Raw genomic sequence first — 15826 nt, forward strand, 5'->3', positions numbered from 1 at the left:
AAAAAGGGCCTTTTGTTTTTCAGATAGAGTTTCAGTAGATAGTCTTAGCTGGCCTGGAGTTTGCTGTGTGGATGGGACTGGATACAGACTAATAGAGATTGATCTGTCTATGCTTCCTGGGTGCTGTGATTGAAGACTTGACTTTGACACAGAAGATCAAAACCACAATCAGAAGCTGTTCTTCCACTCACGCTGTCATTTTTTGCCTTCATGGAATTTTTAGATTTATGCTACCCCACCTTAAATGATAACAAATTACTACACGTTGGGTTTCTGATGTTTTTAAATTTTGCTTGTATGTTTATAGGTGGTATGCTTATATATACATGCATGTGTATATATGTTCCCATAAGTGAGTGCACACATGGGCAGATGAATGTGCAGTCTGGAGTTGACATTGGATGTCTTCCTCCATTGCTCCACACTTTATGTATTGAGGCAGAGTTTCTCACTGAAGCCTGAGCTCAGGGATTCCCATTTGTCTAGCTAGTCAGATAGTCAATCTGCCCGTAGCCTATGAAGCTCAGTCTCTGTATCTGGAGTACTGGAATTGCAGAAGGTTGCCACACATGCCTGGCTTTGAAGGTGTTCTAGGGTCTAAACTCCAATCATTGTACATCAGCAGCAAGTGCTTGATTGATTGAGTTATTCTGCAGCCCCTAGCTCCTACTTTCTATAAGACTATTTGTAGAGCTCAACCTCTGGCAAATAGTGATGCCTAAAGTTATCGATTCAAGTTTAACATTAGGGGTTAATATTAGTAAGATTCTGCAAAATTCCACACTTTCAACATATAATTATACTTCTAAAACTGTTATAAGACCATTATATTCCCTTACAAAAATGTAGCAGCATTTTTATGCTGCATGAGTTTGGGTATGGAACAAATAGAAATCTTGAGTGTTAAAGTAACAGGTCATGGAAAATCACATGCAGAGACATTTATCTGCATGGATATAAGGCAAATATATGTAACTAAAATTGGAAAGATCCAACTTTGATCATGTTTATACAGGATGTTTTGTTGTTTGGATATTTGGTAAAATAGGTTAGAATGAATTGTTCTCCATTTTAAAATAATAAATTTGGTTATAGTTGTGTAGAAAGAGGAAGCTGTTCTACCCACAAGTGGCCTAGGTGTGTAGACTCTGACGCCTTGGTTTGTTTTGGGTTTTTGAGATAGGGTCTGCTATTTAGCCCAGGCTGGCCTTGAAATCCTGGTCTTCCTGCTTCATTCGCCTGAGTGTTGATTTTGGGTGTGTTTTTAGTTCTGTAATTCTGTGTCAGTTTGTCCCTGAGAGAGTCTGAGGAAACACCAATTAGTAAATAGCAGAAAAAGTCAAATATTTTGTAAGATTTGGATTTTTTATATTTATCACACAATCAGGTAAAATTGTAGTTTCCAAAATGGAAATAGAAAAACGTTTAAAAATTATTTTTTATTTTGTGTGTATGAAGATTTTGTGTATATTTTGTATGTATGTGTGTGTGTATTTATGTATGTATATATGTATGTATGTATGTATGTATGTATGCATGCATGCATGCATGTATACCTCTTGTGAGTCTGGTATATTTGGAGGCCAGAAGAGAATGGATTTCTTGGAGCTGAAATTGCAGACAGTTGTAAGCTGCCATGAGGGTACTGGGAATTGAATCTTGGCCCTCTGTAAGAATAAAAAGTACCCTTAACTTCTGAGCCATTTCTCCATTTTTAGGAAAAAAAAATGTGTTTTTACCTTCACAAAGACCTTATGATGAGAATGACTAAGATATAGGATGTTACTGATAGTTACACAGGCATTCAAGTAACTACTGCTCATGTCTCCTTTCTTCAACAGTTCAAATCCAAGTGGAGGAGAAAGAAGATGATACAGAGGAAAGCTCAAGTAAGCAAGAGTCGGCTCCTTAGGAAGAGGTTCTTGTGGGTGGGAGGGAATGCCCTGGCCATCTTGTCCCTTGAACTACTACATAAAATCACAAAAGTGTGTGGGCTTGCTTTTTCTAGTATCATTGATCACTGAAGAGAATTTTTGTTCAATGGGTACATAAATAACCTGAATATATACATATATATGGGTACAGATACACGTACACATACAATTTTTAGGTTGTTCATGAAAGTAAACATTTATGTTTAACATTTTCTTTTCCATTTCTGTTCTACTTTCTTTGGAGGAAGCCATGGCTGATAACAAAATGGATTGACTTGCAATGAACTATCATATCATCTAGTATTTTTTGCTGGGCTTGGTAAGCAGAGGTAGCTGAATCTCTGAGTTAAAGGCTAGAGTTGACTATATAGTGAATTCCAGGTTATATACTAGGATGTTTGGGTTGACCAGATGGTTCAACTGAAACAAAATAGTTAGTCTGCCCTGTATGCCCAGTTCCTAGATAGTCTATGTAAATTTTGCTCTATTGTTTTCACTTTGACTAGTTTCAGCTCTTTCCAGGCACCCAGGCCACTTATGAGCAGGGATATTAAAAAGACCATTGTATGAGCAGATGTTTTGAATTTTTTAAACCAAAAATGAAATAGTATCTAAAGAAGAGTTCATTTAAGGGACACAAGGCAGATAATTTAATACACGCCCATGGTAATCAGGCCACCAATTGTGTATTACTAAGAGCCCCCTGCCCAAATGAACACAGCCTGGAACCTCACTATGTCTTGGTGTCATTGCTTAAATGAGAAGTCTGTTTAAAAAATGTCATTTAATAGACAACCTTAAACATTCACTGTTGCTTATACTTTAGATCTTTAGAAACTAGGTAAATTATAAAAGCAGGTAATTGGAATTATATATGTATATATATAGATATAAAACCTATGGTAAAACCATGCAGATTTAGTAGAATAGATTTTTCATGAATATTTCAAGCAAATTTATTTAGAACTTCCCCTATTCTCCATACAGCTTTATTTTATATATATATATATATATATATATATATATATATATATATATATATATATATATGAGCTGTATTCCCCATTTATATATATATATATATATATATATATATATATATATAAAATCACAGACAGAAGAGTTTTGATACCCAGAGTTCTTCCAAGTGGACCTACCAGTATTTGAGGCCCAAGAAGCTTAGAGACTTTCTATCTGCCACCATCACAGACTTCACATATTTAAGAGCTGTTTTACAAATTAGTTCCACTTAGACTGAAACAACACTGTGTAACAGCAGAATTCTTATTCACACTGATGCTTGTTTATAGCTCAGAATGGGACTTACTCAGGTGGATATTCAATGTTCCCTGAATATTTGTTTGTTAGGCAGATTGATTATTCTAAAGATGTTAACTAGGTCAAACTGGTAAACTGTATTTACATTTATCTCTATTTACTTATTTTTATTTTTATAAAACATACATATAATAAGAGGTGTATCCTGATAATGTTTGCATAAAGTGTACAGTATGATATTACTGTACCTATAAGGTTTGGTTTCAGGATTCCAAAGAAACCCTGAGTCTGTAGATGGCCAAGTGCCTTCTATAAAATGCTGTAGTAATTTGTTACTTATGGACAGCTGTGTTTTATTTTAAATCATCTCTAAGTTTATCTTGTCTAAGATGGTGGAAACACTCTGGAAATAGTATTAGGGAATGATGGTGAAGAAAAAAAAATGTACAAATTCAGTAAAGACAGCTTTTTATTTTTTTTTTCCTAAGTACTTTTTAACCCATGGTTAATTGAAGCTATGGATACAAAATGCAAGGATATGAACAACTTACTATGCTAGCATTATATCATACAGTATATCACTAGGACTTATTTTTCAGCAGTTGTAATTTTATGTCTGTTTATACAAACAGGCCATTTCTGGCTCTTTATAGCCCCAGGCAGTCACAATTCCATTATTTACTTCTGAACTTGAATAATTTAGGCTTTTCATCTAAGTGCAATCATGCAGTATTTTCCTTCTATGCGTGGTTTATTTCACTGGATGTAGTACCTTCAACGTTCACATACATAAGATACAGCAGTATTCCCTGCATTTTAGAGTCTGAATATCCTATTATATGAACATAATACATTTTCTGTTTCTGTTGACAGATGCTTTTGCTCTTTCTATATCTCAGTTGTAGTGAATAGCACTTTAGTGACTATGGAATAATAACACCTCTTCAGGATCTCAGTTTAGTTCTTTTGGGTAAATGCTTGCCTGCAGTTGGCACTACTTGAACATCATATACTTCTATTTACTGTTTGAAGAATTCCATGTTTTTCATGGTGGCTGCATGATTTATCTTCCCACCAGCACTGCACGTGGGTTCTAATTTTTTTTAATATCCTTGCCATCACTTGCTATATTTTTGATAATACTCGTCCTAAGGAGTGAACCAATGTCTCAGAGAAGATTTGGTTTTCATTTTTCCAATAATTAAAGATGTTGAGCACACACTTCCATATGACTGTTGGTCATTTTGAAAGTCTTCTTTAGAGAAATCTCTATTAGAGGCCATAAAACATAAACCATTATGTTTATTATTATTTTTATTATTTATCCATAAGAGTTCCTTATGCATTTTGGATATTAGTCCTTTGTCAGATACATGGTTTACAAGTATAAATTTTATTCTGTAGATTATCTTTTAGCAAAGTGTTTCCATTGCTACATAAAAGCTTTCCTTTGATAAAGTCCTATGGATAAGCACAATGGTTCTTTTCTTGGTGAGTGCCAAGCCGGTAATCATGATCCAAAGGTAGAGAAATAGAGACAGGTTTACTGTCTGCAGCTTGGAAAAGAGCACTGGAGTTACAAAAGCAATGCCTTCTCTGAGTGAAGAAAACCCGAGTCTAATTGGTGCACTGAGCCTAAACCTATTGATCTAAGACGGCTCTTTAGAGGCGGTAAATCTTGAGCACCCTTGGTTTATGATGTGCTTTCTGGAGCAAGCTCGGGTTAAGGTTATAAGTCAAGAAGGAGAAACAGTCAACACATTCTTGGGTATGATTAGTTAAAGGTCATGGGCATATATTAAAAATGTTACAATGGTGGACAAAAATATCTCCAGCCACATTTACAAGGCATCCTAAAGATGGCAGACAGAATGGTTTAGTACACTAAAGTGCTTTTCTCACAAATGTATTTAGCTGAAATCATAGGAAAAGGAGATATTGAAGTAGTATTAATGTAGGACTTTGCCCTTAAGGGTACCTTCCTTTCTTGGCTCTTAACTGCCCTACTTACGATTATTTTCTTTTATGGCTTGTACTTTTGATGTTATGTCCAAGAAAGCATTACTAAAATCAATATTATAAAGCCTTTCCAGGATATATTTTTGGAATTCTAAAATTGTGTGTCTTAACATCACATTTAATACACTTTTAATTGAAATTTGTATGTAGTATCAACTAGGGTTTGCGTCTCTTTTTTCATAGAGTTCCCTAGTTTTTTTTAGTGTCATTTGTTGGTGACCTTATTTTATGTAATTTGGAATGTTCTTGAGCATCATTTGGCTGTATGTATTTGTGTTTACTTTGGGGTTCTGTTCCCTTCTATTGGAATACATAGATTTATTTTGTGTGTGTGTGTGTCAACATTTTGGTTTTATTATTAATATTTATTTTTTGACATTAGATAGTGTGACACAGATTTCTTATTCTTTTTAGATTTTTATTTATTCTCCTCTAATTTCACAGCTATGTAATGTGTTTTGATCATATTCTCTTCATTATCTTTGGTTATCCTCCTCTCTCTTAATGAAATCCTTCCTCTCCCAATCCACACCTACCTCCTATTTTGATATCATTTTTGTTTATGATCTGCTGCATATAGTTAGAGTCCTCTGGATATACAAGGTTAGCTGTTATTTACTTGATCAGGGCAAATTACTAGCCACTATATCACTGAGATATATGAGTTCCCTTCTTTTAACAAGTAACTGTCTATAGTTCCTTAGTGATGGGTAGGGCCTTAGGAGCCTCCTTCTTCATGCACGTGGAATGTGCAGGTAGCCACTGATGCTTTGAGTTTATAGGTACAACAGTCTTGTTGTGTCTGGGAATAAGTTTTTCACAGCACTTCTTCCTACACTCTGGTTCTGACATTCTTTTTGTCCCTCCCATCTGCAGTGTTCCATGATCCTAAAATGGGCTTAATATAGATATCTTCTTTGTTTAAGGCTGAGCACTCAACAGTCATTTATTCTCAGAGCTTTAATCACTTAAAGAGTTTATGCATTGCTTTATACCTACTGTATAAATCAATCAATCAATCATCAAACAAACAAAGTTTATTTGGCTAAGGTTATGGCACTATTAGTCCATGAGTACGAGCATATAATTACAAAGCAGTTTGAGAACATGTCTGCTTAAAAAAAAAATGACAGTAGTAGGTCCAAATCCCTAAAGGACTGAAGACCTCCCAGTCATGGGATTTTGATCAGGTGTACAGTACAAGGCATGAAACCTGTCCTGTGGAATGTATCTCAACTCTTATCAGGAAGTAGTTGGTTACATCCACAGGAGTCATACCATTATTGCACCACTGGATTCATTTTGCCTGGGAAGTTGGTATTGTAGTTTGCAGGATTCCCAATTGTATTCTTTTAAATCATGAACACTTTTTCTATTTTTGGTCCTTTTATGATTTCATATGAATGTTTTTAGTTTATTTCCTATTAAAAATTGATATTGAGACTGTATTTTTGTTTTCATTGAATATTACATACTACCATGGACATTTTTATAATACTAAATATTTTAAGACATGAATGTGATATGTCTTTCTACTTGGGTCATCATACTATTCAGCCATTAGAAACAATGAATTCATGAAATTCTTAGACAAATGGATGGAGCTGGAGAACATCATCCTAAGTGAGGTAACACAGTCTCAAAAGAACACTCATGGTATGCACTCACTGATAAACAGATATTAGCCTAGAAACTTGGAATACCCAAGTCATAATCCACATATCAAATGATGTCCAAGAAGAATGGAGGAGTGGCCTCTGGTTCTGGAAAGGCTCAGTGCAGCAGTATAGGGCAATACCAGAACAGGGAAGTGGGAAGGGGTAGATGGGGGAACAGGGAAAGGGAAGAGGGCTATGGGACTTTCAGGGAGTGGGGAGCCAGGAAAGGGGAAATAATTTGAAATATAAATAAAAAATATATCGAATAAAAATAAAATAATTTTCTAGTGCTTAAAAAGTTTTGGACTTTGTCAGTAAAATTTATTCAAAGGTAATTTATTCCTTTTCAGGCCCTTCTAAATACATTTGCCTTATTAATTTCTTTTTTAGATCATTCATTCTTAGTATAAAATGTACAACTGAATTTTATACATCAATATAAATTTTGTAAGTTCTGGGATTCTTTACTAAATTCAATTATTTATTCTAACGTGTTTGCAGAGTCTTGAGGTTTTCCACATGTAAGATGATTACATCTGCAAACTGATAGTTTGTACGATTGAGAGTCTTTCTTTCTTTCTTTCTTTCTTTCTTTCATTTTGATACCTGATGGTTATAGTGAAGCCTTTTTTAATACACTGTTACAAGAGTTGTTTTTTTTGGTTTATTCAGTATTTTAGAGGGAAAGATTTTATTTTATTTTCCCCTACTATTGACCATACTGGTAGTATTTATACATGACCTTTATTATGGTAAGATGATTTTTGTTAATCTTATTTTGTAAGAATCTTTTACATGAAACTTTACATATTCACTTTTGTTAAGTGCCTTTCTACATCTATTGATGTGACCTTTGTCCTTTATTCTGTCAGTGTAGCAATGAAGCAATGTCACCTTATTTGATTTTGGCATCTTGAACCATCTTTAGACCTCATTGACAAATCATTAACTTTTCTTTAAAGTTTGTGGAATTTACTTGTCAAACAAGTAAATATATAAACAATACATTTTTAAAAGGATATAAAAATACAGGTTTAGAAAAATAAGAAAGAATTATTTGGAGTTAACAATGAAAACGAGTTAGGTGTCGTATCTATAGTCCCAGGTACTTGAAAGACTGAAGCAGGATAATGGATTGAACCTACTAGTTTGTGCCAGCCTGGTCATATTAAGCAAACTCTTAAAATGAATAATAAAATAGTGAAACAAGGGTGGAAGAGTATAAAGGATTTATCAATTTCTCTAAAACTGTTTTGGTTTGTAGACATTTCCTTGTGAGCCCTGATCTCTGTACTAGGAAAAAATAGTAATAAATAAATATACAGTGCTTTATAATTTCACTATTACCTGTTAGACGGTAATCTCCAAACTTGAACCTAATTTCAGTGGTTTTAGAAATCATACATAATATGTTGAAATCATTGATTTATCTTAAAAAATAAAGACTGAAATTGTAAGTATTAATTATAATGCACAGACTCCATTTTTACATATTTGCACCACAGAAAAGATTGAGTTAGGTGTGTGTGTTTGTGTAGAATAGTGTTTCTCTTTATACTGGGGGTGGGGACTGATGATTGCCATCACCAGTTTGTGACACAGTTACTAAAAAGCAAGATGTTTGTTAGTGAGAGACAACTAGTACTTTCCGATGTATCAACTGCTGTGTTCAGGTGAAGAAGAAGATAAACTACCGAGGAGAGAGAGCTTGAGACCAAAGAGGAAACGGACCAGAGATGTCATCAATGAAGACGATCCAGAACCAGAGCCAGAGGATGAAGAAACAAGAAAGGCAAGAGAAAAAGAAAGGCGGAGGAGGCTGAGGAGAGGAGCGTAAGTTATTCTTTCTGTATAACTGACAGTATTGTTATGTAAAGGCACAAGACAGAAGGCTGATGCATGTGGGGATTCCACTGGGCTAGCATCAGTCATTATAATTACTTTTAGTAAGACAGGCTTAATCTTGTTGTGCCATTTTAACACACACACACACACACACACACACACACTCCAGTAATTTATTAGTTCTTGTTCTGAAGACAGGGACTTACTATGCAAGCCTTGGCTGGCCTGGAACTCACTAGTAAATCAGGCTGGCTTTAAAAGTGCTAAGATTAAAGGTGTGAGCCACCACACACAGCTCATATTTATATTAAAAATATTCAGCATTTTTTAAGCTCCAAAATTTTTACTTCTGACACTGTAGAGAATAATGTGTTTAAATGCTATTTTTAAAAGATTATTTCTTGGATTACTAGAAATTTACAGATGGCAGGGAGGGAAAGTGTGCCTGCACACAGCTAATCATAGAAAACCTAGACCCTCTTGGAAAGGAGTCAAGTGACAAGCCAGTCTGTTCCATACATTCGTTCGAAGGTTGCAGGGCTTTGTGGATTACCATGGGGCAGTGGGTGCAATGTTCCTCTACCTTGTCCACCCCTGAAGATACCTTTCAGTATTTGATACCTCTATGATGCTATCCCTGAAATAATCATTATTAAATGAAACCATATGGAAATTTATCAGGTAGAGAGTCAAAGATGTATTTCTGTCTAGAATACAAGTAACCAGATTGGTTCTTAATGTTTTAGCTTTAGTTTTGAGTTTCCCTTCCACTGTTAATTCTTTTTCCTCCCTGAACTTTATCTTTCCTCTTGAACACCATGATATCATTTGCTTTGAAATTTAACTCTGATACTTTTATTTGTATTTTCTTTTCAGCAAGGATTTAAAAAAAAATCAAAATTCAATCCAATTTCAAGTACCGTGTAATGCTCTGAGGGTTAATGCCATCCCTATACATCCTTTTCCTGTCAGCAAAGCTTGTTCTTTCTTGGAGGTATTTCCTCACTAAAACATCTTCAATGTACACATGTGTGCCATAAATTCCATAATTGAATTTGCTCTTTCTCCTCATTTATGCCTAAGGGGAAAATCTCTCTAAGAAGGTAAGTTGGTCTGGAATTTTTCTGCCTTAAGACTTTCATTTAAAATGTTCAGCCTCTGGGAAACAGCTCCGTGCTCATCCACTTGATCCTCTTCTATGAGAGTACCTCACCTCAGCTCATCTCACTTCTGCTTTGAGAAGACTCAAAGCACTTTTACGTCACTTCCCATCTCACAAATCCTCTGTATAGCCAACCTCAGTCGCCACAGGTTTCAAATTATGTTGCCCAAACTATAGCGCTTCATATGTGCAGTATCAGCATTATTTACCACGATTAGTTCTGACTAACATTTTAGGGTCCGCCTTCTATTGTTGTCTTTGTAGATGAGAATCTTTTGTTAAAAAGGAATATATTCTTGAAATGTATCTTGGAAAAGCCTATCAGACAACTGAGGATAGACTGATTTAAGTGAATGAATTCAGAATCTTTTTCTTTTGATGTTCTAGCAAAGCCCCAGGGAGTTTCCCTTGCCCTCACACGCATTTTAAATCAAGTAACTAAAGGGTTGTAATGCTATCTTTGGCCATGGTTAAGACACACTGCCTTGGTAGATACTGTAGAGTATTTCTAGTGATATCACAGGCTTTTCCTGACCCACATTTAAACGAGTAAGCAAAATGTTCATAGTAGTAAAAAGAATTCAGTATGTTATATTTCTTTGCCTCACAACTGTTGGTAAGCTTAAGATAGAAAGTCTTTCTTGCACAGAGAACTTCTGAATTTCAGAAGATAGAACATATGCCATATATATGTATATGAATATATATGTATATATATATATATATGAAGAATTCTTTCTTTAAGTGGTTTCTAGATAAGCAGTTTCCATGTAATGCTGATGAGAGTGATATTTTAGTTACATGGGTATACTCTGAAGTACATCAGGATCCTTTTGGAGTTATAAACAGCTAACAACAAAGGTTTTTTTTTGAGGGTTCTTATTTTATTTCTTTTTTTATTTGATATATTTTTTATTTACATTTCAAATGATTTCCCCAACAACAAAGTTTTTAAAGACATGGAAGCCTCAGGTCATGTGGGGTAGAATGCACATCTTCCCATGTCATTGTGACCTTGTGGAGCATTGCGGTGTTGTAGGATTCTTTGATTCAGTTACTGAGTTCAGGATGGTAATTCAATGCTAGTCAAAAAAGTTTAATAATCCATGAGTGTTTCTTCAATAAATAATTTATGCAGACCCCCAAATTCATAGTATAGTAAGGGAGAGGGTACTTAGACACAGATTATGGTGGAATAAGAGAATAGATGGGCTGAAGAGAAAAGAGGAGTAAAGTGTTTGGAGACTGAGAGAAGTAAATGTTCCTGGAAAATGAATCTCAGTGCTGCATAGAAAATAGGGGCTTAGTATTAGTGTTAGTACTTAGTATTAGTAGTCTTTCTTAGATTGTCTTTGAGATTTGGCTTGTAAATTTGTAACCTTTGAGATCATTCAGGCATTGACTGGCTCATTCTTTTATCTTACCGAAGACTGTCTTACACATGATTCATAGTGGAACTCAACAATGAAGTACATTATCTGGGTTAATGTACATACATATGGATTATTCAGGAATGGTGGCTCAGGTAAAGGTTGGAAGTATCAAATAATTAAGTCACTAATCTTAAAGATCTTTTACTGCAAATTGACTCCAGACTTGATAATTTCACTCATCCATTCCATGTGCTAGCTTTCTTTCTTTTCAGGAGAGGCATGTTTTGATTTGTGTTCCTTTTTATACCTACATGGAAACAAGTTTAATTATTTTAAAACATTTAAATTTAAAAACATATCTAACTTTTCTAAGACTAAGTCAGGGCAGGTAATCAGGCTGAAACAAAATCATGAAATAGAGCTGCTTACTGATTTGCTCCCCATGGCTGGTGATGTTAGTTTTCCTATACCCTGGTCCATCTGCCAAGGGTCAGCATTCTCCACAGTAGACTGGGCAGGCCTGCATCAACCAAGATCAAGAAAATGCCTAACAGACTAGTCTACAGGCCAGTCTGATTGAAGCAGTTCCTTAACTGAGGTTCCTTTTTCTCAAGTATCAAGATGACAAGCAAGGCTACCCATCATAATATTTGTGTTGCCTCCAAACAGACTATCACTAAAAGGTGTTATTTTACATGAGTAATGTGAATTTTATTTAATATGAGTAATAAAGGCATGATTCACAAGTCTGTAAATGTGTCTTCCTACATTATAATCATTTAAAAATAGTTTTTAAATATTCCCCATATTCTTCCATATTCCTATTGTGTCCAGTAATAAGCTTAGTGAACTATAAAATATGTTTTTTTTAAAAAAATAATAATGAATAATTTACAAATTCTTTTTTAGTCTAGGGCTAGTGAGGAGAGAGACTTCAACAGTGAGTTGAATACTGAGAATCATGTCTGAGAGTTGTTAGCAGTTATAAGTAAAATTCTTAACTAGGCCTTTGGAGGAGGCTAGCAGGAATATTAAATAGGATGCACTAGCTGTAAAGGGCAGCTTGCAGACATGAGCTGGAATCCTGGGAAGGGTTAGAAGGAGCTTGTCAAGTGTAGAAGGAGAAACTCAGGGAAGCTGGGTTCCACTAGGGGAGATGATGAAGGGAATTCTACTAACCCTGGGAGAATTCTGCTAGAATTGGCAGAATAGAATCACTTCTAGCTCTGGGAGGGGCTTTCAGCCCCTGGAGTAAAATGATGCTAGGGAGGAAGTGTCAGCCTGGGAGGCAGGAAGCCACCGGGAAAGATGGAAGGCACTTAGTAATTCTCACAGTCTGAACGTAAGGTTGAGAAAGCAAACACATGACTGTTAACAGAGCAGCAGTCTCATACCATAATATTAACTATGAAAGGGTGTGTTTAAAATTGAGACACTAGCCTAATAATTAAAACAATCTATTGCCAACAGTTTGATTTCTATAATAAAGTATTACATTGCTCCGCTAAGCCATGTGGCTTCTGTATAGATTTTGTTTTCTTTAGCTTCTAGTTTTTCAACAGTAAGATCACAGAAATAAAGAAAGCTGTATCTGCTTAGAGAGAAGAGAAATTCCTTTGAAGGGGGCTTCAAAGCATTTGCTTCCACCAAAAGTATTTCAAGTTGAATTTTATCAAATGAAGTTTTGGGTATAATTAACAGATTAGGCTTCCTTTGAGAAACAGAATTTCCTTCTCCCTGTTTCAATTTTTTCTCCTTTTCTCTTGAGACAGGGCTAATTTAAAATTTCTAAGGACACTTCAAAGACATCTTCACCTTTAATTTATTATCCTATTGAAAAATAAGGTTCTTAAATGAAACATAGAATTGGGGAGGATAGCTGCCAAAGGGAACAGAGGGGAGATGTGTGTATCTTGATGGATCTGTAACTTTCCTTTCCACAGCTTCCTTGTTCTGACAGCAGGAGGTTGAGGACATAAAAGAACAGTTCCATTTTGAGCATTACAATGCAAATGGAATTGTTGAAGGTTATAATAATCCTCAAGCCAGATTGAAAGTGTGGAGATGTGAATTCTAGAGTTTAGGAACTCCCCATTGACTCTAGGCAGCTGAGTTGGCAAAGGGTGCTTGCTTGCTTATCTGACAGGGGTCCTTTTAGCTTTAGAAATGTAGCAGAGTTTAACCTTTGGTTTTATTTTTCTTTTAAAGGGAAGAAGAAGAAGAAATTGACGAAGAGGAATTAGAACGATTAAAAGCACTGCTAGATGAGAATAGACAAATGATTGCTACTGTCAAATGTAAACCTTGGAAAATGGAGAAGAAAATTGAAGTCCTCAAGTAGGTTGCTCCTTTTCACATACAGAAACATAAATCTCAGAAACCTGATTACCTGTATATTATAGATGATGCTATAGCCACATATATGCACATGCTAGAGAGATTTGGGGTTTATAGTTATGATCTGAAAACAATTTTGAGCAAAATCAGCATGTGGATTCTTGTAACCTTTGTGGTCACCTTGAATCATCTCTTCCTCAAAATGGGTTACTGTCCTTACTATTTCTCTGTAGAACAGTATGTTTGAACTTTATAGGGTTGCGTGGTTACTTGCTCTTGTCTCTCTGTAGAGTTTATAGACTTAATGAACTTTTCCATTGTGGCTCTTGGAAAAAACACAGGGAGGCTGCTATACTGACAGAACAGTGCACAGGATTCTGATTAAAGCGTCTGCTACCTGGGTCACATGTCAGAGACCCAATTTCAGTTTCATGTTGCCTGTTGAGGTGGGTGCAAACACACCCAGCACACGGCTTTCTAAACTTCTTGGGTGCAAAATGAAACTAGAATCTCTTCTGGGGCAGAGGTTGGCACGTGTGAGTACATGTATGTGTGCATGTGTGTATGATAACATTGTTTCCTTGTGGTGACTTTGGGGGTGGCATGTTGTACAAAAGAAGACATCTGGATTGATGCCTATGTCTTCCTCTCTCAATTTTGCCACAGATGTTGTATTTTTCCACTAGACTACTTTATATATTGTGGTGTGTTCCTGAAACTATCTTCCTTCCAGCCCATTTCCCTAATGATGCTGTCAAGTGGTAGGAACACCTAGTTGTAACTGGTCCTGATTAAAGGGACCGAAGGGGCAATCAGGACTTTTCTCCTCTAGACCTGAGTCTGCGAGAGCCGGCGTGTTTGTTATTTCAGGAAATTATTTTACATTTAGCTTAGCCCAGTTATTTCATTTAAAAGAAAAAAAGAGAGAAAGATAGAAACAAAAGAAAAGAAAAGAAAAGATAAGAAAAGAAAAAAAGAAAAGGAAAGAAGAGCCTACTCTTTGTTTTGGATCTGGATGTCCTTTACAGAGTTTGTGTCTTGTTTTACCTTATGGATTAAGGCTCTCTGTGCTCCAAACAATATTGTTTCCAGTGGTAAGTACCACTTCTTTCCTGCTGTGTGTGTGTGTGTGTGTGTGTGTGTGTGGTATGTGTGTAGTATCTGTGTATGTCTGTGCACATAGTCCATGTACTTGTCAAAATACTTTTCATTTAATGAGATGGTAATGCACTGGCATAGATTTTGAAGTATTTCTATTTGGCAAATTAGAAGTCTCTTCTGGCTCCTAAAATATATTTTGAGATATAAATAGCTCATAAAATCCCCCCAACCTGGGATATATACATGCAATTATATACAAATGTTCAAATATTAGGAAGTAATAGAGTCATGAGTTTCAAAGAATAAAATGGAGGAAGAATGTCAAGGAGCAGCCTGGTGCTATAGAAGAACAATTTACTAACACACACACACACACACACACACTCACACATATGCACACACATACACACATACACACACTCACACACACATACACACTAATACACACACTAACACACACTCACACACATGCACACACATACACATGCATATACATATATGCACACACATCCACACATGCACACACACTCACGTACACACATACCCTCACACACTTATACATGCACACACAGCTTTTTCACTTGCAATCCCCATGTAGGACAATAGGACAGTTGAATAGACATGGGTTTCAACCTCGAGTTTGAATTTCTTGTCTTCAGTTTATTGACTGAACAAAATTGGAGGACGACTGTCATCTTTCTTCCCAACTGTTTCCCATGAAATTACATTTATAGGATGATATGCCATGGAAAGCACTTGGCATAGTGTCAGCTACAGCACAAGTCTAGGAAGTGCCACCGACAACAGACTTATTGCCGCATGCCCTGCAGTATGATAGAACACAGGGGAGAGTTGAGACCTGACAAGGCTAGGTAGGAGGAACCCTAGCTACTGGTGTCCCAGGAATGTAGAGAATGGTGACCCACTGGGGATATATGGATTAATTTTAAAGTGTTAACAGAAGGAAATAGAGGATATCTTGACAATTTGGCAAAATCTGAAGCAGACCACGCCCAGGTTGAATGCCTTTAATATGCTTTTAATATAGTCTTGTGGATTTCAGAGTATGAGGTCGTAGACTGGACTCTAGAAATTAGTGGCTTTTTGAAAACACAGAGA

The 15826-nt window shown here is 35.8% G+C and overlaps 1 protein-coding gene across 1 annotated transcript in view; it reads left to right on the forward strand.

The window, feature by feature from the left end:
• Window positions 1-15826, forward strand: part of Tmc1 (transmembrane channel like 1) — a 193316-nt gene that overhangs the window by 69143 nt on the left and 108347 nt on the right. The window contains exons 2-4 of the mRNA XM_052183581.1: window positions 1842-1889; window positions 8563-8722; window positions 13478-13606. Coding sequence (XP_052039541.1) covers window positions 1842-1889; window positions 8563-8722; window positions 13478-13606 — 337 coding nt within the window. The remainder of the gene's footprint in view (window positions 1-1841; window positions 1890-8562; window positions 8723-13477; window positions 13607-15826) is intronic.

The sequence above is a fragment of the Apodemus sylvaticus genome, chromosome 1, assembly GCF_947179515.1.
Source record: "Apodemus sylvaticus chromosome 1, mApoSyl1.1, whole genome shotgun sequence".
NCBI classification, from domain to species: domain Eukaryota; kingdom Metazoa; phylum Chordata; class Mammalia; order Rodentia; family Muridae; genus Apodemus; species Apodemus sylvaticus.